The sequence below is a fragment of the Trifolium pratense genome, linkage group LG6, assembly GCF_020283565.1.
Source record: "Trifolium pratense cultivar HEN17-A07 linkage group LG6, ARS_RC_1.1, whole genome shotgun sequence".
Classification (NCBI taxonomy): domain Eukaryota; kingdom Viridiplantae; phylum Streptophyta; class Magnoliopsida; order Fabales; family Fabaceae; genus Trifolium; species Trifolium pratense.
Genome location: NC_060064.1, coordinates 14,922,355 through 14,946,915, shown reverse-complemented (window position 1 = coordinate 14,946,915; position 24,561 = coordinate 14,922,355). Strand labels below are relative to the sequence as shown.

Below are 24,561 nucleotides of genomic sequence, written 5' to 3'. Positions count from 1 at the left end.
CAATTATATTTTTTCCAGAGTCAGAGACAAAATTGTACTGTGTAACATCATTAACAATAAGATACATTAAAGTTGTTTTTCTATTTTATTCCTTTTCGATCAAAAAAGTCAATAAGTCTTGTTCCTATTTATCTTCAACTTCTAACTGGTGATTAGGGTTTGCAGTTCCATTTTCTCATCTGTTTCTTCTTCTGGGTATTTCTTAAACCTGTCCAAAATTTCATTTTTTCCTAAAAATTCTCATAAAGATCACTTTTTTATTTTTACCCTTTTTCATATCAAGTTTTTTAAGCTTCTGTTTTTCAACTTCATGGTGTTCAGCTTTGTTTTTATAAGGTGGGCCTTTTTAATTTTATTTCAATTTTTTTTCTTCTTTCTGTTTTGGTATTTTTGATTTTCAGTTTCAACGTTTTGTCCTTTGTTTCTAACAGTTGTACGGAATTTTAAATTTTAATTATTTTTTCTCTATTTTTCCATTACTTTTTTGTTGCCAATTTTATTAAACTAAACAAACGAATTTTTAGCTGTTTTGTCTCTTAATTCATGTTTCATGAACTTTGTAGTTAGTTTAGATTTTATTAACTCTTGTCTTAATTAATTCATGTTTTTTTTAATTTATTTTTAATTTTCTGATTTGGGTTTGACTAAAATTTTGTGCTTTGTGTAAATGGGTTGAATTTAAGGTTTGTGAAGAAAAGATAAGATAAGAAGATGGTTATTGATGGGTAGTAGACGTAGAACTGCTGAGGACACTAACAAGGTTGTCAACGGGATGCCAAGCTACGCTCCTCCATTGCCACCTTCTAATTCCATGTAAATTTTTCTCAGGAATTTTCTATGTATATGTTTATCTTAATCTTGATTGGTTTTGTTATAGATTTTTATGGTCAATTTTTATTTTAATTTCTTTTTATATGTTTAGATGGTTTCAATAGTTAATATAATACTATAGTATAGTGTATCCTATATGTTATTGGAGAGCTATGGTGTTTAAGTTAAGCGCCCGCTTGATGCGCAAGATAAGAGACAAGATACAATGATAACTGTACCATATTCTGTCTTAATCCAGTGTTTGGTGAGACAACATGATATGATAAGTTAATCCTGAAACTTATCGTATCCTGTCTCTCTAGTTAAAATATTGGAAGGGAAAGCTTGAATGGTGAAAATGATAAAAGTGTTGTATTTTGATTTTATTGTTGATTGATTATTGGGAATTTTTAAATTTAGAGTAGAGATGAACAAGGTTTTAGATTGCTGCGGTGCCGTGTATCTTGATATTGCGGAGAATTGCTGTTAAATGCTAGCTGATGGTATAATTGAGAGACATGAAAAACAAAAAACATTGATGTCGTGGCGGCCCAAATCATGGTTGCCGATCTAATTTTAAAACCGTGTACACGAATACACTAGTTTACTTCATACTACCTCTCGTCCTTTTTATAAGAAACAGTTGACTTTTTAGGTTCAATTGAATAACTGATGTATCTGGTCTATATTCTAGACTACATATATCAGTTATTTAATAATTCTAACAAGTAAGTTGTTTCTTATAAAAATGACCGGGGGGAGTATAATATAATGTGGTGTGTTCGTCGTTCCTCACTGATGGGGAATGTCAGTTTCTTCAATTTCTTGTAAAGTTGTAATTCTTGAAAGTTGAAACTAACAACCTTATAGGCTCTTTTCTTTTTGCGGCTTTACCTTTTCTTAGAAGATTGCTACTTTGTTTTCATACTTGTGGATTTGTTTTTAGATCTTGAGTATCCAAGTTTGACTTTTTTTAGTTTCAAAACATGGATTTCAATTTTCATCATTGGCTGCATGAATTTTTATTTTTACTTGTTTAAATAATTGGATATGCATTCATTAATTTTTTTTAACATGTCTTGATTTTGGCTTTCAGGGGTATGGAAGGAAATATTCATCCTTCTCGACTTTCTGATTTTGGAGCCATCGAACAATCTCTTGGATTTCGCATTGAAGATGCCATGAATCTTAGCAGAAGTATGTTCATGTTTTGATCTCTAACAGTTGTATCCCCTTCTTTGTTGGTATTTTTTTTGCTTTTTTGCTGCATATTGTTGTGTATTAGAATCAGAAACAGATTATATCCAACTTGTCGCACATGTTTGCTATTTGCCGGTAACTTGGCCCTCTTTTTCTACTCCGTGGGGATAAAATCTTTATTTGTATGGAAGATGTCATTCTCTTTATCCAGTATTCCGTGTACTCCATCAGCCAGTACATAGTATTCTTTTACTTTGTGTCCGTGCCTGATAAATTTACATTGTAAATCTAATGAATCATATACTTAACACGAGACTGCATCTTATTTCTATCTTAGAGTATATGCTTTCTACATTTTTGCTGAAGAAATGTGTGCTTCTTCAAGAATGGCGACTATGATATTTCAAAAACAATTAGAAGATATTGGAATAATAGAAGACTAGTTGTTGTTCCCCTCTTGAATGAACCTTATGAATCCTCTATTGATCTATTTATTTTTATATATTTTATTTCAGATCCAGTGTTTAATCAAATGAAATCAAATAGCCAAGCTCTAGGTGCTGATATTCAATTTGGTGCTTTAAACAAGGTAAAATTGTATTCCAATAATCAATAAATTGGCAAAAATATAATGAATTTCTACATTTTACACACTACACTTACACGTGAGATACAGGCAATTGCTAACTCGGATACAAATCTCTCTGCTGCAATTGGTGGATCTCAGACATTGCAATTGCAAAAAGAGTCACAGTCAAATTTGGCCTCAACATCTGGTGGCCATCGTGAGAACTGGGGAGAGTCCAACATGGCTGATGGAAGTGCTGATACTTCAACCGATGACACAGAAGACAAAAATCAAATGGTCATTGCCTTACTTCAATATCATACAGTTTCTTCTGAATCTAGAATTAAGTTATTCAAACAGTCAAAAGCATGCTTTTGTATTCTCTAATAAAATATTTTTTTCTTCATTTTTATTTTGCAGCCTGAAAGGGGAGAATCTAGTGAAAGATCGAAAGATAAATCAGATCAAAAGGTTATATAATGTAATTATATTCACATAAACATAAGCATTTGTTACTATATGTTAAATTTTGCTTTCATTCAGACGTTGAGAAGGCTAGCTCAAAATCGTGAGGCTGCCAGAAAAAGCCGACTGAGGAAAAAGGTACATCATTTTTCTGTTAATTATAAATGAACTTGTGAAGCGTTTCTTCTTCATGCAATTTGGTTAGTAATTTTTTTAATCCTTCTTTCCATTTATTCAGGCATACGTGCAACAATTAGAGAGCAGTAGACTGAAATTGACCCAACTGGAGCAAGAGCTACAGCGAGCACGCCAGCAGGTTCTTTGAAGCCCCTTTCTTTGTGGCTATTGTTAATCTGGTGATGTTACTATATCATGTGATGATTTGGTTATTAATCTATTCTAGGGAATATTCATTTCAAGCACCGGAGAGCAGACTCATTCAATGAGTGGAAATGGTATTTAATCTTCTTTTACCTCAAATTGCATCGAAGTTCCTTCTACTCGGAGAATGTTTTGGTTTCTTTTGAGTCTGATAACATAGGATTTAAAGTTGTAGCTATAGCCAATGCAAAATCCATCAACTCTTGGCTTGACAAGTGTTCCATGACATTTACTGTGAAAATATCAAACCTCTTATTTGAATAACATATACTGTAATTCCAATTTTTATCGAGAAGATTTGCTTATTTGGTTGCATCTTGCTTTTCAATATGCTATTTTTTTACTTAATTTTAGTTGCTCTGATGGTATGTTGTCGGGAAGGGCAGCCTGTGATATGATCTTGAAATAGAGTTTAATTTTTTTACACTGGCAACAAATTGCAACCAATCATGCGTGATTTTAGCAGTTATGATTGAAGTCAAATATTTTTCATGATGCAACGGCTATGATTGATGGACAGTAAAAAGTATTTACACTGACTGTGCATATATAAATAAAATCATTTTAACTCTGACAATAGCAGTTAGTAGCATGGATGGTGATGGGCATAGTTTTCCTGTAGTTTGTGACGGTTACGGGCGTAGTTTTCCTGTAGTTTGTGCTGTTTCAGAACCTAAATTGTGTTAATGAACTTGGTATGCAGGCGCAATGGCATTTGATGCTGAGTATGCACGATGGTTAGAAGAGCACAATAGGCAAACCAATGAGCTAAGGGCTGCAATAAATTCTCATGCTGGGGATATTGAACTGCGTACCATTGTGGACAATTTCATGACTCAATTTGAAGATATTTACAGGCTGAAAGGTGTTGCAGCTAAAGCTGATGTTTTCCACATTCTATCTGGAATGTGGAAGACTCCAGCTGAGAGGTGTTTCATGTGGATTGGAGGCTTCCGCTCATCCGAACTTCTTAAGGTGAGAAATTCCTCATTTGTTTTATTCCCTATGTTTTATTCCTCATTGATTGAGGGTTGGATTTTAAGTTTGTTTCCTTGTTGCATTATGCCGATCTAAAACTGGATTGGCTCTGTTGCAGCTTCTAGTAAGTCATTTGGAGCCTTTAACTGAGCAACAATTGATGGGAATCTACAACTTGCAACAGTCATCCCAACAAGCTGAAGATGCTCTCTCCCAAGGAATGGATGCATTGCAGCAATCACTTTCTGAGACATTAGCTAATGGTTCACCCAACCCATCAGGTGCTTCTGGAAATGTGGCAAACTACATGGGCCAAATGGCTATGGCCATGGGAAAACTTGGTACTCTTGAGGGGTTTCTTCGCCAGGTAATTAATTATGTTTTCTTTTTACCACTATTCCTTTATCTCAACTTTCATCCTCTTGGAGGCATGTCTGGTTTCCAACATGTGTCATGTCAGGTGTCACCGATATACTCCCTCTATCTTTAGTTATAAGCAAAGTCTACTTTTCAGATTCATTGAATGGCTGATGTATCTCGTCTATATTACCAGATACATTAGTTATTCAATGAATCTGAGAAGTTGACTTTTGCTTATAATTAAGGATACGAGGAGTATAGAATTAATTGATGATATGCATGTATGACAGATTGATTCATCAGAATAAATAAAAGTAGTTACAACTTAATAATATAATTATCAATTCACTTTTCTTTTTCCTTCATGTTTCTAGGCTGATAACCTGCGGCAGCAAACATTGCAACAAATGCTTCGGATATTAACAACCAGGCAATCAGCTCGAGCTCTTCTCGCAATAAGTGATTATTTCTCCCGGCTGCGAGCACTGAGTTCTCTATGGCTTGCACGGCCAAGGGATTGAAATGTATCCAAACCTCTATTTATGTTCTTTCAAGCCTGGCCCCTTAAAATGAAGCCGGTGTCTTTTGGCTAATGAATTCGTGTTGTGAAGAAGCTTAGTTGTGGTGCTTGCAAACATTAGATACTACGATTTTTCTATTCTCCTCCACCTACTGTTGGTGTGGTACAAACATTTTTCTTTAAGCTTTTCTATGCTTTGAAAAATAGTCTTCAATAATTTGATTATATAGGTGTATGATAGATAGAGTTGAAGGGGGAAAATGTAGAAATAGTGTTTGTATTTTAGGTTACAGCTTGTTCATTTGAGGGTGATTTCCTCTCTTTTAGTTTCGTTTTGCGCTTAATGGTTTGTGGTTTCACACTTGTGTATGTATATATACGTTTTTTCTTGTGCTGTATTGGAAAGACATTACTGACTAGTAACTTAATATGTCTTGTGACAAATATTTGTATATAGTTTGTCTACTTGTTCATGAGAAAAAGTGGTAAGCTCTTTCGAAGATGCATTTCGATAACAATAAAATTATATAGGAGAATATTGTAGGACAAAATTGCCATGCATTTTCACATGATTTGTTTGTTTTTGAAATGACATTTACTAATGTCATATTTTTTATTACCATGTGTATTTTTTGGTTGTTGCTTATATTCGATATGTGTGGGAATATTTATCAACTGCTTCCACATGGGTCCTATGGATTCAAAGAGCTTGGCACCATCCAAGTAAGATTCTTGAGTTTTGCAAATGTTGAATGTATGATGCTGTTGATTTGGAAATTGTGTTTCAAATGTTGGTAGCAAAAGAAGAAAAAACTTGAGTGCAACCATTGGGGAATTTTGTGGGACGGACAACAAGCTACGCTGCTAACTTAATTTTCTCACAAACTAAAATTCTACTAAGCTAACCATTACTCATTTTATTTTATTTTAGAGGAAAAGTTTCTTCGTTTCTTTTCTTTTGTATGAATGAAGACTTACTAGTTATCAAATTGATTGATATTTTCAATCTTCATATTACAATTGCAGCAGTTGGTTGTCATTAAATAGAATTGAAACAGTATATTAACCTGAACAGCAGCTTCTAACATATATTGATGAAGCATATTGCTTTCATTCAAACAAACTGCAGATATAAGGCATAAAACAACTAAAATAACGTCAAGAAGTTTTCTTCCATTACGTAGTCTCATAACTTCAAGGACCAAATATGTTAGTTAGGAGCTTCACAAAGGCTTCCAGACAGATCAAGTAATAATCATATTGTTATAAACAATCTAAAATTCACGGGGAATATGTATTTTTTTTCCAAATACTCTCATTCTCAAATCCTATTATCACTTCTTATCAAGAACCATCTCACAGAGCATCACCAAATGACAACAATATCAATTGTCATGATAAGAAAGTGTCTTACTGCTGCCAACCATACTGTTGATTGCGATTCCCACCCATCATGTTTGACCCTCGACCACCAGTCGATCCACCATATGGAGGACCACCTTGAGGATAATTTGGAGCGCCAACTCCATAGCCACTGCCACCTCCACCTCCACCACGAGGACCGCCGCCGCCAGGTCCAGCAGGCATACCACTAGATCCATAAGGTGCTCCTCGCGCTTGAGGAGGATATGGTCCACTGCCATAACCGGCACCCCCTCCTTGACCTCCACGATTTGGATGATTGTATCCCCCACTAGGGTTCCCACCAGGAGGGTATCTTCCTGGCCCACCAGAGGGCCCTCGAGGCTTCCCATAATGATGGCTAGGTCCGGCAGCAACTGCTGGTTGAGAACCATGAACAGGGTGGGAAGGACCTTGCCGCATTTGGGCATGTTGTCCACCCTGCTGAATCGGCGGAAGACGGGTATGCTGCTGTGGATGCTGCATTTTAACACGTTTGGCATTTTCTTCATTCAGCCGCTGCTGCTGACGCTTTTTCTTGGTCTGAAACTCATGTGATGACTCGTACTTGGGTAAACTAAGGAAAACATGAGGTTAGTAATCAGTTGAAAAAGCAGAGTAAAAATAATTAATTGATGGAAACAATAAACTTTAGAGAGGAAGGAAATAATGGGCGTTTATCACAAACTAAAATTTCTATTTTGAAAATGAGAAAGTCAGGTGCATCAGAAGCCCATACCTCTTGGGATCACATGGTAATGGATCAGCCCAGAAGTACTCGGCATCAAGTGCGTCCTTGGCAGGAATTCTCTATTAACAAATCAAAATGACAAACAAATCACATTATGCAGATCAAGTTAATTATTCACCACAAAAGCATGCTGGGAAATAATGTCAATGGGTTAACTTAAAAATAACATAATACAATTCATTTTTGTGTCACCAACACTATGTCATCGCCTTTTTATCAGATACTGGTCATGTTACAAAAGTCACCCATTATCCAAAAAAACTAGACGTATAGCATTTTATCATAAGATCAAAAAGCAAGTCCCCAGCAAGATGCATGAAATTACTATAGAGCAATGGTAGACAAACTGCTAACAAACATTTTATCATAAGCTCAAAAAGTAGGTCCCAAACAAGACGCATGATATTACTATAGAACAATGGTACACAAACCACCAACAAACATGATCAAATTAAAAAAGGTTGAGTAATGTAAGATAAATTGTAGTAGCATGTACCCGTACCACGTAAAATAACAATATACATTTATTTAGCAATTAATAGATGTATGTAGGACCCGCAAGTGATGAAGTGATATACCTGAGCTGGATCAAGTGTGAGCATCTTCTCCAACAACTCCAATGCATGGCGATCAAAACTACAATTCAAGTCATGGACAAAAGCTATTCAGATTAACCACTCAAACCAAAGAGATAATGAAATAGAATACAACATTTTGTTACCATTTATTTCTATAAAAATGCATATATGAATAATCATGCTTGTAATCTGATACTTACTGTCTGAAAACTTCCCTCAGACGCCTTTTCATCGGTCTTGTTGGCTTAAACTGATTGTACCAAGGAGTTTTAGTAACTCCAGGCCAGTTCGCCTCATCCGGTGCTCCACACAGCTCAAAAATCTTATTTAATTGCTCTGGCTACAATAGTTACAAAGAAAACAGGAATTACCCTCAAGCTGTATTAAACATTGAACCCTAAACTCCTATCTCTGCTCAAACTATCGCTACCTCGTCTTTTCCAGGAAAGATGGGCTTCCCGTGAAGAAGCTCAGCAAAAATGCACCCAACAGACCACATATCCACAGCTGGCCCATACCTTGTTGTCCCCAATAGTAACTCAGGGGGTCTAAACATATGATGAAATAATTAATATGTGCTGTGGCCAATTCATAACACCACCCTCTCAAATTAATTAGGCAGGCCAGAGTTAAAACCCAAGACTAGTGCGTGATAAATGAAGATCAATTACCTGTACCATAATGTGATGACTCGATTTGTAAGGTTTGCATTGTGCTCATTTGAAAATGACCGAGCCAATCCAAAATCTGCCAGCTTCAGATTACCTTCATTATCTATGAGAAGATTTGAACCTGCAGAGAAACAAAATGCATCACATGTGAGTAATAGATTTGGTATGACATAAAATCAAAATCTAGAACATGTAGTAATACTTTGGAAGAAATTCACAAAAGAGAACCTTTGATATCACGGTGAAGAACTTGATTGACATGACAATAGTGAAGTCCCGTCAAAAGCTGCCTCATGTAACACTTTGGAAGAAGCAAAAAAACAACTCAGTAATCAATAAACTAATATAATAATTGCTAGTACATGAATTTATACTTCGACAGTCATACCTTAATCTGGGGGACAGTAAACCTCATGCCAGGCCGGTCTGCAAGACCTGTTAAATCATGGTCCATGTATTCGAAAACCATATATATGCCCCCTTTGTATTTGTTGCCATCTACACATTCACAAAACAAAAATGGAAAAGAAAAAATGAGGCAGGAAATTACAGAAATAAAATAATTCAAAGGCAAGTGATGGGTATATTTTTTAGTCAAAAAAACAATAAACAATATCATACACTACTGTATAATAAAGCAACTGACTAAAATCATGAAAATGAATAACTTGCCTGGCCTCCCTTGATCATCTTTCTCAGGACCTATGAAGAAAGAAAAAAATGTAAGTCAATAAAAGAACCAACCAAACCTACATCGTCTTGAATAGAAATTAGAAAAACCAAAATTTTAGATCATTGAAGTACCTGGAGATGTGACGATTTCCTTCAACTTGATTACGTTTTCATGGTGTAGTTTCTTTAGAATTTTGATTTCACGTATAGCAGTTATAGGAAACTGCAATGACATAAGTCACAGTACGGTTGAGAGGAGAAACTCATTACAGAATTTATAATGGAGGAGAAGGAAAGGGAGGGAGAGATTTTAATTAAATTTATCTTTGCTTCAAAAGAGGGGGAGGGGAGGGGATGGAAGGGATTTTAATTAAATATATGTTTGGTTCACAAGGGTTCGAAGGGATTTTAAAACTAATTTACTTTTTTACCCTTAAAATCTTATGCGACATCCGAACATAACAATAAACAATAGCACACATGAGTTGATCTGCAGTTCATCGGCGCAAGTCAAACCATCTATTGATAGTAATTTTTCGATCTTGATGATTCATCTAACTCAATAAAATATTTATGTAAAAAATTCTACATAAATATGCAAAATACTACTCTATTAGTAATAATATACATATATACAACCAACTTGATGGCAAAAGAAGAACAACTAACACAAGAACGTTATTCTATCCAAAAAAACACAAGAACGCCATTATTCTTTCCAGCAAAAAAAAGGAGTGATATACAATAAATAAAAGAAGAACGTGATAAACCAATGTCATGTATAACAAATAAAACATGAATGTATACAGCATATAAAAACAAGTGATGCAGGGAAGTAAAAATTGTGTAACATAAAGAAAAGAAGAAAGAACTTACGAGCAAGTGAGAAGCATTGACGCTAACTAAAATTTTATTAACTTGTCATAATAAGGATGATATTGAAATTAAGAAAAATAAATAAGGATAATTATGACATTATGACAATTTAATAAAATTTTAATGAACTCCCCTCCTCTCCAAATCCCCCCGATTTGGGGGGGAAGCAAAAAGTTGGATTATGAGGGATTTTGCTCCCCACTTCTCCCCTCCCCTCCTAAAAATTGAACCAAACACATATAATTAAAAATATCCCCTCATCTCCCCATCCATTTAACCCAAACCAAACAGACCCTAAGAACTTGGTTCAGAGTTACACTAACGAATCAAATAAACCAAACAGACCCTAGGAATTTGGTTCAGAGTTGCACTAATGAATCAAATGTTTGAAAATGCACTCAAAAGAGACTTAAATGAGACGTTCAACAAGGATGATGAAAGATATACCCCTTCTCTCTCATTGTCCATTCTTATTTTCTTCAGAGCAACAATTTCACCGGTTTCGATCTCTCGGGCCATGTAAACCTGACTGCAAGCATACACATGTTAAAGCATGTATTTTTAGTATAAACAGTTAGGCTCTGTTTGGCAATGCCAAATTTTGAGCTTATGACTTATAGCTTATAAGGTCATTTCGGAAAAAAAAATCTGTTTGGTAAACTTATTTCGTCACATGCTTATAGCATATTTTTACTACCTTATAATTTATTTTGATAAGCTAATTCAATTAGCTTATAGCTAAAACCTTATAGCTTATAATTTTTTCTTCCAATTTTAACCGTTATCTTACTTGAAAAAAATTATTAATTGAACCTATATTTTTCATGTCATTTTATAAGCTAGTTTAACCATTAATTTTACCAAACACTAAAAATTCAATGAGCAGACTTATCCGCTTATAAGCTATAAGCTATTATGTTTTGCTAAACAGAGCCTTAATGGAACATAGAGTACTAAAGCAGTTCCAATCGAGAGTGAAATAAATTCTAATGAATTTGATGATATAAAGCTTCCGAAATACTCGCGACTAGAGAAGTAGTTGATATAGAAGAAATAAATTGAAAGCAGAAGCATTATTAGCAATGAATGAATGAAGAAAAAGTGAGTGACTGACCCATAGGTTCCTTCGCCGATTTGCTCCAATTTGTGGAAACAATCAACGCTGCGGGATCCACGGGAAGGAGATTCAGTGACGTTGAGGTGCCCTGGGGCTGCCATTGTCATTCGCAAACTTTCTTCCCTCAAGGGTTTATACTTTGACTTTTTACGCCATCATCCACTAAAATTGCAATTTATTTGAATGAATGAATGAATTTGAATGAAAATTGATTGAAGGTTATTCAGAGAATTAGGGTTCTTATTTTGTGGCTTCGTTCGAGTTATCTCAAAGGTGGTTGACGAGTCCAAAACCGGTGGAAGGTTTGTTAGAGATGAGAATTGTTTTGTTTTGAGGAAGAAATATGCGCGTATAAATAAATTTTGTTTATATATGGTATGGCAAGATTCAAATAATTTTTTATCATTTAACTTTAATATTTGTTACAGATTCAAAATAATAAAAATTTAATTTTAAGTGTGTTCAAATTGTTTTAGTGCCCTATGAATATGATATGATTCTACCAAGGGAAAACTTTTTTAATAGTTGAGTTATTCTTTTTATCATATATAAGATGTAAAATTTATTTTAATGAGTATTTTAAAAATATAAAAAAAAATTATAATTATTTCTATTAATAAAGTTATTGATGATCAATAGAGATTTCATTGCACCATTATTTTAGGTATCCGTTTTCTTTTGTAACATAGGTGGGAACATGGCGGGGTTGGCCTACATGGGTCTATGGCCTAGCCTATTTCTTTAAATAGATCAGATAAAAAAAATTTGTAAGTTTATTTAGTTAAAAATGTTAGACTGCATGCCATTAAAAAAAGTCTTTGAGACCTATTAGGCCGACCTATTTAAGTTAATATGAATAATATTTTTACTACGATTATTATTTGTATATTAAAATTTGTATTTTGATTAAAACATAAATCTATTAATTTTTTAAATAGTTTAAGTTTATTAATCCATGTACGTTAGTTTGTAACATATATAAATAAATGTATTATTATAAACGAAATATAATTAATGACACATATAGTCAAATTATATAAAATATCATGTTAAATACCAAAATAACCTTGGTTTATTAGTTCATAAGTATATTTTAAAATAAATATAATTATTTATTTAAATATCTACATATGAAATAGACTTTTAAACAGGCTAACATGCCACATCAGGCTTTCAAAAGGTCAGACTCATACCTAAAAATTAAGTCTATGATAGGCCAAAGGCCAGACTCAAGCCTTCAATTTTTTGACAGGTCCGACTCAGGCTTGATAAAGCCTAGCTCGGTGATGTAGGAGGATTTCTTCTGTATATTATTATTTTAGTTAGATTTAGTTTTATTATATTTTAGGTTGATTTCTTATTTTTATATTTCACCTAGGTTAGTTATTTTTATATTTTAGGTAGATTTGTAATTTTTATTTAGCTAAGTTTGTTGTTTTTATTTTTACTGACGCAGTACGGAAGCGTGAAGGAAAAGCAGCGCTAATCATGTTAGATAAAGGTTCTGGAATCCAGCAGATTTCTAGAATCCACCAGAAAAAGTAACTAATCTAGAATTCACCAGACTTCCGGAATCCACCAGAATGAGTAATTTGGAATCCACCAAATTTGAGAAAAAACTCTGTATTTTTATTAAATCAAAATGTTCCCTTCAAGGCTACAATAATTTAGCTTAAATAGGAGTGAAAAATAAAATTAACAAATCTCCTAAAAGATTGTAAAAATAAAAACAACAAACCTAGCTAAATAAAAATTACAAATCTACCTAAAATATAAAAATAACTAACCTAGGTGAAATATAAAAATAAGAAATCAACCTAAAATATAATAAAACTAAATTTAACTAAAATAATAATATACAGAAGAAATCCTCCTACATCACTCGGCCTAACCTATTTCCACCTCTATTTTGTAAAAAAAAAAAAGTTTTTTTTTTCATTTTATTTTATTTCACTATCAGTTTAATTTGATTCGAGATCAGTTCTGACATTCCAACCTTCTAATCGCAGTTGCGGGGATCATGGTCTTTTCTCCCTACAAAGTTCAGCGCCAAAATCGACAATCACCACTTAGCCAAAAAAAAAATAAAGTTTTTTATTTTCTCTTAAAAAAATGCCTTATGTGGAGGGAAAACGTGACCAAGTGAAGTACTAGTAAAGCTAAAAACATAGGGTTTTTAAGAAACCAAAAACAAAACCAAATGCAAAGAAGATAGAGAGGGAAAACAAGAGTAGAACTCTTGTTGTTCAGAGAGTGAGGTTTGATTTTGCAATTTGAATGTGTTTGTGAAGTGAATGTTAATGGCACCTATGCTTCTACGCCGTCTTCCTCTCCTTCGTTTCATGTCTTCTCGCAATTTCTTCACCCCTTCTTCCTTCCGTCTTCTTTCTTATCCTCATTCTTCTTCATCACTCCCTCTTTCTACTCTCTCCAAACCCAGGTATATTATGCCACCCCTTTTCAATAATTCTTACTTTTTAACAAAAGGGTCAATTTTTTTCATTCAAAAATGTCATTTTTTTAAGTTTATTGTTGTTGGGGTTACTCTTTTTGTACTGAATTCATGACAGAAACAAAAAGGATTTGCTTATTTGTGTTCGTTGATGAATGTTTTGATGATTTTGTTTGGTTTTTTTTCTCAGGAAGAGGTTTTCTCTTAAGAAATTTTCAGTTCCAAGTTTGGTGTCAAATGCAGTCACTCCAAGGGCATATATGTCTTCTTTATCAGCAGCTGAAGATATTCACAAGAGTGAAAGTTCTAAAGCTTATGGTTCTGATCAAATTCAGGTCTTTTTCTTTTAGAATAATAGCTATACTCATACTGTAGACAGGTTTCATTTGTATATCTAATCATATTTTACTGGCTTATGATATGATATTTGAAGTAATATTATGATATGATAAGAAAATGAGCTCCCCCTAGGACGAATTGTTCGGGAGAACCCGAGTTCGATTCGTGGTGGGAACAATTCTTGGCCAAACTTTACTTACCTCGCTGCTGAACTCTGGATTACCGGGGACCCTTTCCGGAGGGTTAATGCCAAAAAAAAGAAATTATTAATGGTTGATGGCTTTTTTTATTAATGGTTGTTTGTTATATGTAGGTGCTTGAATTTCATATAATTCATAGGTATTTTGGTGTAGTTAATGAGTTGATGGCTTTTTTTATTAATGGTTGTTTGTTATATGTAGGTGCTTGAAGGGTTGGACCCTGTAAGAAAAAGGCCCGGCATGTATATCGGAAGCACTGGTCCACGCGGGTTGCACCATTTGGTATCTTTTTATGATTTTAATTTTTACAAAAGTTTTGATATGTTTGTTTTCTCTGCGATTAAAGCTGGGTTTATTTCTTCTATATTAGGTCTATGAAATTTTGGATAATGCTGTTGATGAAGCTCAAGCTGGATTTGCTTCCAAGATTGATGTTGTTTTGCATGCAGATGATTCTGTGAGCATAACTGACAACGGTCGTGGGGTATGTTTTGTTGCCAGTACTTATATTTCAAATTTTGTAGCTATTAATGTACATTGATCAATGTTTCCAAGCTGAAAACTTACATTTGTGAAATTTTGACAGTTGAATACAATCTTATTGGACTAGGATTTTTTATGCTACATTTACTATCTTTTGGATGATTTTGATTTTTCAAACTAATTTCTCTCAAATGAATGCAGATTCCGACAGACATGCATCCAACTACAAAGAAATCTGCCTTGGAGACAGTCTTGACGGTATTCTTTTCATATACTTGAATACTGAGTCTTGAGGATTACTATATTTTGAATGTTTCAGAAGGTCAACATTCACTGCTGCATGGTCCTTTTGATACCATGCAATTGAATTCTAATTAAATCAGCTACGCTGTTTCATCAATACAGTAAATTGTGTTGTAATGCAAGGAAATGCGTTTTTGGATCATATGCTGCAAGAAAATCTTGCCAGCCCTCTGTTGTATATTTTTTTGTGCTTAATATTTTTCTATACTTTTTTAATTGGATAAAGATTATTTACTTTTATGAACTTTGCAGATCTTGCATGCTGGTGGAAAATTTGGCGGCATCAATAGCGGCTACTCTGTTTCTGGAGGTTTACATGGTGTTGGTTTATCTGTTGTTAATGCCTTGTCTGAGGTACGACATAACAATTCTTTTTCTTTTTTGTCTTGAACTTTGCAGTGCATATCGGAAAAGCTTTGAATAAAAAGTTTGATTCAAGTTTATTAATGTTAGGGCTTACATTTTAAGACATCTTTACATGCTCTTATCCATCATATATTTAGATGATAACAAATAATGTCATCACATTTGTATTTTATTTTCGGTCAGATGTTCCCTTCCTTGTTCTGGTTGATTATCAATGTTTTCTAAAGATCCTTTTTGCTGTTTAACTCCACAGGCACTAGAAGTAACAGTTTGGCGTGAAGGGTTAGAATACACACAAACATATTCTCGCGGGAAGCCTGTGACAACTCTGAATTGCGCCATGCTTCCTTTTGAAAATAAAAATCGTCAAGGAACACGTATCAAGTTTTGGCCTGACAAAGAAGGTTCATATGCTCACTCATTCCTAGTATAGGGTTTTTCTATTGCTGCAAATTTTAGCATTACATATGCTTCATTTTGTTTCTCTACTTGACATGCAGTATTCACCACCGCTATTCAGTTTGAGTACAATACAATAGCTGGGCGCATTAGGGAGTTGGCTTTCCTTAACCCAAAGGTGAAATACATGATTTTAAATATTGTCTCTTTGTGATCATTTAGATCAATTTCAGAGGAAGTGCTGAATTTCTTAATCACCGTCTTAGTTATTCCTCAAATCAAAGTCACCATCTTTTGCAATGTTGTTTGCCCTTACTTATCATCACAATTACTGTTTTTTTTTTGTGCCTGTAAATTTGTTGAGTCCCTCTAATAGATGAATGGAGCTATAAGATATTATACTATGCTGGAACTGAAACTCGTGATGAGACCAGCTCAATTAGATGAAATAAGTTGAAATAAAATTGAGAAGAATGAGTTTTTTAATATGAAACGAAAGGTGCCTTATAATTATTGATCAGACTTCAGCTTGGACTTTGCATAAAAAATTAGGTTGCATAATATTTTGGCACACCACCTTACAAAACTGTCCATAGTATTTTGTTCCATATCTAGGTTGCATATTTTTTTTTATCTACTTTGTATCTAACAGTGGGTTTTTCTTGAACTCTGTAGCTTACGATTGTGCTTCAGAAAGAGGACAATGATCCAGAAAAGGTCCAATTTAATGAGTATTTCTATGCTGGGGGATTGGCTGAATATGTGAAATGGCTTAACACAGATAAGGTCTTCTACTTTCTTACCTTTATGCTTGTAGTGCATGAAAATGTCATCCTTTTTTTCTTTTCCAGTTGTTGGTTTGCCTAGGGAGGATATCATATTCTTTGTCGTTTTACTTTTTCTTCAATTAAAATGTAAATTTCTGTTATACGGGTTGTGTATAACTCACATGTCATGATCTATGTATGTATTTCTTCTATAAAATATCGATCATACTGCATATAATGTTTACTAAACAACTGTGAACAGCTTCACAGTAATGTTATCTCCTGCCACTTTTCTTTTTTCTCATCACTCTCGCTCTCTGTAAACTCAATATTTGCTTCTAGGCTTCTACCAATTGGGGTCATTAGATTTCTGAGGGTGTCAAATTCATGACCCATGCAGGATGATCAAATGACCTGCACAGGTGTATTTTTAATGGCCGTGTGTGTAGCATTTGCCTATATATACTGCACATGTATTTATAAATCTGGCTTGATATCTTACATAATTGAGTTTCCTTCTCTACAATTGGACGAGTTTTCGTTGGATGTAAATGGTGTATTCTATTGGTCTTCAAGAATGGCTACATGTATCACATCATGATTTTATCATAATTGCTGATTTTCAGATTTAAGAAATGCTTCATTATGTTAATTTGTTCTTTGTAATTCAAAAACAGCTTATTATGTACAATATTATATTTGGATTTGATATATTTTTAGCTCTTAAGTCTTAAAGCAATTTTGACTAATATTAATGATCTGTTGCAGAAAGCTGTTCATGATGTTCTGAGTTTCAGAAAAGAAACAGATGGAATCACAGTTGATATAGCTTTGCAATGGTAACTCCTCAATCCACGCCCATTCTTGCACTTCTTAAACTTCTGTTGGCTAAATTATTCTCATCAAGTTTTCGTATATGATTGTCTCTATTTGTCACCTCACTCCTTGTGAGTATGACCAAGGATTAACTTGTGAAATCATCAAGGGTTAGTGTTTTATATCTTGTTAATATAAAGCTCCAAATGGACAATCGGATTGTACAATTGTTTGCAATATGACTGACTATTCATTCATAAGTCCTTTTATGAATACGTGTAATTCTTTTCTTCTAGGTGTGAAGATGCATACTCGGATACAATACTAGGATATGCTAATAGTATACGCACTGTTGATGGTGGCACCCATATCGATGGTATGAAGGCTTCTCTAACAAGAACACTAAATAGTCTTGGAAAGAAATCAAAAGTTATCAAGGTATTTCTCAACTGTTTCTTTTTTTTTCTTCTCTATTTGCCCTGTTGCCTTGCCATGCCTGTCCACTACCAAAGTAGAAGACTCCCGGTTGAGAATGTTTTACTTTGATAGTTGATACTCTTATTAAGGGACTCAACAAAGTCTTACAAAAAATATGGAAACGTGTAATGAAATCAATGCTATTTACATTATTTCGCAACATTCAGAAAAGAATTCAATGTTTCATTATGGTGTATCATCTTCTGTTCCTTACAGGAAAAGGATATTACTTTAAGTGGCGAGCATGTGAGAGAAGGTTTAACATGTGTTGTCTCAGTCAAGGTCCCAAATCCAGAGTTTGAAGGACAAACAAAGGTAACTGATTTACTATATATTTTACTGGAGTCCTTATATTGTTGCAACATTAGCTTACCTGGATTATTACAGTTTTCACCAACCAATTTCTTTCCCTGCATTTCATATCATCCTCGCTTCTTTGTTGCATAAAGACAAGGTTGGGAAATCCAGAGGTGCGGAAAGTGGTTGATCAATCTATTCAAGAATATCTTATTGAGTATTTGGAACTGCATCCAGATGTTCTTGACTCGGTGCTCTCCAAAGCTCTTAATGCTTTCAAGGTAATCACTAATCATAGATATACATATTCATGTGTGTCTTTTAGATCCTGATAGGAGTATTAGCCTTTTATTTATTTTGTAATATAATTTAACCAAAATATTCCCCTCTTTTGAAATTTGTCTTATTAGGCAGCTTTGGCTGCAAAAAGAGCAAGGGAGTTGGTGAGACAAAAGAGTGTATTGAGATCTTCATCTCTTCCGGGCAAACTTGCGGATTGTTCATCATCAAATCCTGAAGACTGTGGTATACTTCTGTTTTGCGGAAATTATTTTACTTCATAGAAAGACATTCCTTAGAACTAAAATTGTACGGCATTTTCTGATTTTTTTTTTTTTGGTTTACAATGAGCTGGGGATCGAACCCAGGACCTATAACGTACTACCAAACCCCTCACCACTAGACCAAACCTAGTGGCATTTTCTGATTTAGTTCATTGAGAAAGTAGTTATTCCTATATTAATTGCCAGTAGCTTTCTATGATCAAAGGATTGCTATAATTACTACGTTTCATTCTAATTTGAAGTTGTGACCCAAATCCAAATGGCATCTCCCATTCCATTCCATTCCATCCTATATCACCAATCCAAACACACCAGTCTAGTTTTCCTTAGTCTCTCTTTACTTTTAACTACATGGTTATCCTTAATCTGGTCTACATTTATAAAATATGGTCTATATTTATGCTACACATGTTGACTTGTAGAGCTAAGAGGTGTGTTCCAGCATAGTGGATTCATGTCAAATTAGTTGAGAGATCATTTTGAGTTAATCTTTTGATGAGATAGGATTGTGTTTTGAATAAAAATTCTTTGTTCTTTATCCCTATGTTGCAGAAATTTTTATAGTTGAAGGTGATTCAGCTGGGGGAAGTGCTAAGCAAGGTCGTGATCGGCGCTTCCAGGTAAAGTACACATTGTTAGTTGAAAGCCTGCAAAAGTGGAACCACCTAACACACACACACACATGTATAATATATAACCAAAAGTTTAAGCTATACACATTCATGATTTTTATACTTTCCCTTTCAAGCAAGAGAGCTATGGGATTGGATTGGTGACACTGCTTTTTGAAATTCAATTTTTTATTAGAAGAATTGGGGAGGTTTAGACCACTTGGTCATAGAGGCTGTGAAAGACAATACTGGTTTTAATATATCTGTGACAGAAACGTTTGATTTTACCGGATTAAACTTGTTGATTAATTTATGTGCTGGAGTTTCACTTGAAAGAAGCAAAGATACACAACATACATGCTTTGAAAAATTTCTATTTGATTACATCTTCGAACGCAAATAACTAGTTGAGTCATCCCTTACAAAAATAATTTTGTTTAGAATGGAAATAATTTTCTTTTTGAATCCTTCTTGTATGATATTTCCTATTTTACCATCTGTAGACATTTTTGAGTTGTGATAGTCTATGTTTTTATTGGACCGTATTTGTTGCAGGCTATTCTCCCTTTGAGGGGTAAAATTCTGAATATTGAAAGGAGGGATGAAGCAGCAATGTACAAAAATGAAGAGATCCAAAATTTAATCCTTGGTCTTGGTCTCGGAGTGAAGGTTAAAATCATTCCTATTTCATTAATTTGCTATTAAGGAAGGAATTAAGAAAATAAATGAATAGATAGATGAATAAAAGTTCTGAAAAGCAAACCACTGTCAAGTATAAAGTATAAAGTATTTCTTTAATAATGCACTTGCCTTGGTGAGTTGGTAGATCTTTTCTTTTATCCAAAGAAACTAACTGCTAGGGATATGTGATCCAGAGTCCAATAGGATTAGTAACTTGCAAGCAACTTGTTTATTATTGATGTAGGAAATAGAATTTTGAAGATAGGTAGAAGGATAATACATGGTAATTAAGAAAGCCTGAAATGAAAATGTTAAAAAGTTAAAAAAACCAGTAATGAATTTCAAAATGAAAATGTTAGAAAGTTAAAATGATAACTAAGTTATTAGTAGTAGTCAGTGTAAGTACTCCGATTAAAACAAATATATTGAAGTTGGAATAAAAATCCGTGATCGCCTATGTTGGAACTCTATGCTCTTAACTTCATCTACTATTATTTAATTATTTAACTCAACATGTGTTTTTTGTTCAGGGAGAGGATTTTAAAAAGGATGCACTCCGATATCACAAGATTATTATTTTGACTGATGCTGATGTGGATGGTGCCCACATCCGAACTCTGCTACTGACATTTTTTTATAGATATCAGGTAAAGTATACAGGAATTGCCTGCAAATTCTTCTCCTTCATGGAAGAAGAAAAACGAGCAAGGATTAAATTGATTCAGTGTTTTTTACTTGCAGAGAGCTTTGTTTGATGAAGGTTACATATATGTTGGTGTTCCACCACTTTACAAGGTTTGCCTTAAATTTTTGTTACAACGAGTGTTTATCAGATTGGATATAATCAAACTAATTTCTTGGCGTTTTTACTAAAATAATCAGGTTGTAAGGGGAAAACAAGTGCACTATTGTTACGACGAAGCTGATCTTAAAAAACTTAAGAGCTCATTCTCTCCTAATGCATCATACAACATGCAAAGGTTCAAAGGTATGATGAAAAGCTTGGTTGGTTGTATGTTTCTCGTATTAGAATTAAGCTTCTTTCGATTCACGCATTTCTCTCCATTTACTGTATATATTAGACTCATATATTACCCAAATGCTGAATTTTGTTTCTTGAGCTCTAATTATTTGACAATGTGTTTTATAAATGTAGGGCTGGGAGAGATGATGCCTTTACAACTATGGGAGACAACCATGGATCCAGACCAGAGGTTGTTGAAGAAGTTGACGGTTGAGGATGCAGCTGAAGCAAATATCGTTTTTTCCTCCCTTATGGGTGCTCGGGTAATTTACACAATTGCCATCATGTTTTGTGAATTTATTCATTGCAAGAAATTTTTGAGAAACCAAAGTTTTCAAGTAACTTACGATTCAAACTTTCTTCTGCATTGGGTTGAAAATTTTACACTACGTTTTAATTCAAACTTTCTTTCACAGTAAAAAAAAAAATCAATTCCATTCGAAATTACATTTGACAAACTCATCTAAACACACACTTAGTCACGTCGATGGAAACCTTGGTGGTTTTACAAAAATTGTGATGACAAGTTTATTATGTTCTTGTTATTGTTCAACTATCATGCATGACATATTGATATGTTCTACGAGCTTAAAAATAGTCGAATGCTATCCTTGGTTGACCATGTAGATTGTTAGGTAATGTCACAAGATAACAGATTATCACAAGTCAGCTTATTAGTCATTTTTGCCGTGCCATAATCTGAATTTTAATTTATATCAGGTGGATGTTCGGAAGGAGCTGATACAAAATGCTGCAAACATGATTAATCTTGATCAGCTAGATATTTGATGATGCAATAGGATGTGGAAAAATGAGAGTTTTTCTTATTTACCATACATTACATAGTCGGGCGCAGATTTTTCGATATGTAGTGGAAGATCAAATGTTTTTCATAATTGAAGCCAGGCGCGCCTGTTATTTTCCTTGGTGGCATTTTTGTGATGGAGTGATCATTTGCACTTGCTGGTATATTTTTTGAGCCTTGTTAGAGATCTAATTTGATTTCTACAAATCTGAATAGTGTACATTTTTTATGATCCAACATTGTGTAATTTTTTATGCAATGTTATTGATACACTTTCAGATGTTACCCTTTCAAAATTACTAGCTCCTGAGTTTGATAAATGCCATTTTAGAAAGTTAAGTTAGTGTAATCAATCAAAATAGCTGAAGAACTTTAAATAACTTCAGTAAGGGGATAGTTGTTCTTTATTTAATATATTTATTTAATGTATTTTTTAGACAATGAACTCATAGTTATTAATTACGTAGAAGGTGTTTTTTTGTACTTGTGTAGATTGTTTGGATCAAGGTTGTCAGAACCGGACCGGTCATCGAACCGGCGAATTCACCGGTTCAAGGTTCAATTGGTCGGACCGGGGTTCAAACGGGTCGGACCGTTTTTAATTAAATAAGTATATTTAAATATTTTTAATAATATATAAAATAATATTAAAGCAAACATTACACTATATTCAAATGTGAAAGGAGTTAAGTAGTGATTAAATATTATTTTTAATTATTATATTATAAGAGGTTTAATTCACTCATGTATATATAATATATATAAATTGTTTATTATATTATATCGGGTCGGACCGTTTTTAATTAAATATATATTTTTAAATAATATATAAATTTTAAAATAATTCACTCATGCGTCAAAATAATATATAAATTTTTGTGACTAAAAATTAGACAATATAAATCTATAATAGTAATTTTTATTTTTTTACTACAATATTTCAATTAAAAAGATACATATATTATAATATAATAAGTAATTTAAAAAAAAGTTAAAAATAAAATGTTACTCCATTATCCATAAAAAAAGTAGTGATTAAAATTAAAAATAAATAACAAGAACATAAGGAAAAAAACCAAAAACCAAAACATCATGAGCTTATTGTCAAAAAAAACATCACGGGCTTCTTATTAAGCCCAATCCATTATCTATAATCAAACCCTAAAAGTCTACTATATAACATACTAATCTTTTCATCTCCCAAATTGATACAAGCAGCAGCGGCGCAGCAGCTTCCTATTGTAATTCTTTTCATTTCATGGCTTCATCTATCACTCATTCACTTTTATGTGTTTCATGACTTTATTCTTTTTCTTCTTCTCCATCTGATTTCTTTTGCCCTTTCTTCTCTTACATCTATGAAAACAAACTAAATAAATTACCCTCTGTTATTTATTTCAAGAATGAACAACCACACAACAATCTAAGCTACTGGTTTTTTTTTTTTCTTACTCCTAATCTAATTTCAGAAAACCTTTACAAGTTTCAGTATTTTTTTCTTTTCCAAACAAACCAAACACGTTTGGTGTTTTCAGATTTTAAAAAAATAAATTAATACGATGTTGTTTTGTCCTGATTTATATAAAAAAAAAAAAAAAAAAAAATCCAAAACCGCTAAACCGCCCCGGCCGGTTCACCGGTTCGGCCCGGTTCCGAGTCGGTTCAAACGTTTTTTTACCGGTTCGTTTACTGTCCGTTTTTTAGACTTAACCGGACCGCTCCATCATCCGGTTCACGGTTCGACCGGTCCGACCGGCCGGTCCGGTCCGGTTCTGACAACCTTGGTTTGGATAGTTCCATTCTTCAATTAATATGATGTGTGATAATATCATAATACTGTGCTTGGTACTTTTCTATAACTATTGTTTCATAATCTATTTAGTTGTGAAATGGAACATTCAAGTATGTTAAGAATTCCACCGAGATGATCTTATAAGTGGGGAAAAAATTTACTTTACAAATCAGTTTTGCAGAGTCGAGTAAGATTTGATTCAATAAATCAGTTTTGTAGAATTGAATTAGGTTCAACTCAAGTTTGGTGTTGCGGTGTATGTCAAGATATATTGAGTTATTCGCTATAATGTATAACGTAAAATAACTATAACTGCTAAAAGAAACATGGCAATTGTTGTTTCTTTTGATGAAAATTTCCTTGCATACACTGATAAAAATTTCCTTTGCATTACTGACACGGATTTTTAGAGGTTTATATCTCAGAGCTTGACACTTGTAAAATTTTGCCAAAAGCTGGTTTCCATTTGTGTAGTTTTAGGATTAGGATTAGGATTAGGATTATAAATGTTAAAATGTGTTAAATAAAAGTATACTATGTTAAGAAATATAATAAACATTGAATCAAAAAACATAAAACTACAACAACTGCCATGTTAACATGTTTGATAGAGATTTCTTTGAGGAAGAAGTCTTGTTGTTTTCTCAAGCTTAGACAAAAATGGTATAAAAAAAGAATATGCCACAAAATCGCATCCAAAAGATATCAAAGAGAATATGCCATTCTAATCATGAAGAAAAAGAACAACACTACTCTTTTCTTTTAACGTGGAAGAGAAAAATCCATTGGCTATAGTTCTTTTCAATTTGAGCACAACCATTTTTCATAGTTGAAGGTT

General features: G+C 33.5%; 3 protein-coding genes across 6 annotated transcripts; 2 read left to right on the top strand and 1 right to left on the bottom strand.

Annotated features, from left to right (window-relative positions):
• Nucleotides 1-5,782, top strand: LOC123893038 (transcription factor TGA2.3-like). 4 transcript variants are annotated; one of them, XM_045942957.1, is made up of 13 exons: nucleotides 23-195; nucleotides 284-336; nucleotides 684-813; nucleotides 1,907-2,007; nucleotides 2,526-2,599; nucleotides 2,687-2,875; nucleotides 2,999-3,049; nucleotides 3,122-3,181; nucleotides 3,282-3,359; nucleotides 3,447-3,498; nucleotides 4,128-4,399; nucleotides 4,521-4,769; nucleotides 5,137-5,782. In XM_045942957.1, exons 3-13 carry the CDS (start codon nucleotides 722-724, stop codon nucleotides 5,281-5,283), a joined length of 1,365 nt encoding a protein of 454 aa, XP_045798913.1. In that variant the 5' UTR covers nucleotides 23-195; nucleotides 284-336; nucleotides 684-721; the 3' UTR covers nucleotides 5,284-5,782. The 4 variants fall into 4 exon arrangements, with proteins under 4 accessions (XP_045798912.1, XP_045798914.1, XP_045798913.1 ...); XM_045942959.1 differs by having other exon boundaries at nucleotides 47-195; nucleotides 2,738-2,875; XM_045942956.1 differs by lacking the exon at nucleotides 284-336 and having other exon boundaries at nucleotides 1-195.
• Nucleotides 5,783-6,435: 653 nt separating this feature from the next.
• On the bottom strand, nucleotides 6,436-11,730 carry LOC123893037 (cyclin-dependent kinase C-2-like). Its single transcript, XM_045942955.1, has 12 exons — nucleotides 11,346-11,730; nucleotides 10,679-10,760; nucleotides 9,488-9,578; nucleotides 9,356-9,385; nucleotides 9,072-9,181; nucleotides 8,912-8,984; nucleotides 8,684-8,804; nucleotides 8,443-8,560; nucleotides 8,213-8,352; nucleotides 8,013-8,070; nucleotides 7,423-7,493; nucleotides 6,436-7,260 (listed from the first exon to the last, which is right to left on the bottom strand). The coding sequence occupies exons 1-12, from the start codon at nucleotides 11,453-11,455 to the stop codon at nucleotides 6,693-6,695; spliced, it is 1,572 nt and encodes a 523-aa protein (XP_045798911.1). The 5' UTR covers nucleotides 11,456-11,730; the 3' UTR covers nucleotides 6,436-6,692.
• A 1,746-nt stretch (nucleotides 11,731-13,476) lies between these two features.
• LOC123888934 (DNA gyrase subunit B, chloroplastic/mitochondrial-like) lies at nucleotides 13,477-22,411 on the top strand. The gene is made up of 21 exons (XM_045938103.1): nucleotides 13,477-13,788; nucleotides 13,991-14,135; nucleotides 14,541-14,621; nucleotides 14,710-14,823; nucleotides 15,024-15,080; nucleotides 15,378-15,479; nucleotides 15,745-15,895; nucleotides 15,992-16,068; nucleotides 16,566-16,676; nucleotides 17,426-17,496; nucleotides 17,770-17,911; nucleotides 18,167-18,265; nucleotides 18,400-18,528; nucleotides 18,658-18,772; nucleotides 19,363-19,430; nucleotides 19,977-20,090; nucleotides 20,633-20,749; nucleotides 20,844-20,897; nucleotides 20,985-21,090; nucleotides 21,259-21,389; nucleotides 21,847-22,411. Exons 1-21 carry the CDS (start codon nucleotides 13,643-13,645, stop codon nucleotides 21,913-21,915), a joined length of 2,199 nt encoding a protein of 732 aa, XP_045794059.1. The 5' UTR covers nucleotides 13,477-13,642; the 3' UTR covers nucleotides 21,916-22,411.
• Nucleotides 22,412-24,561: the final 2,150 nt, after the last annotated feature.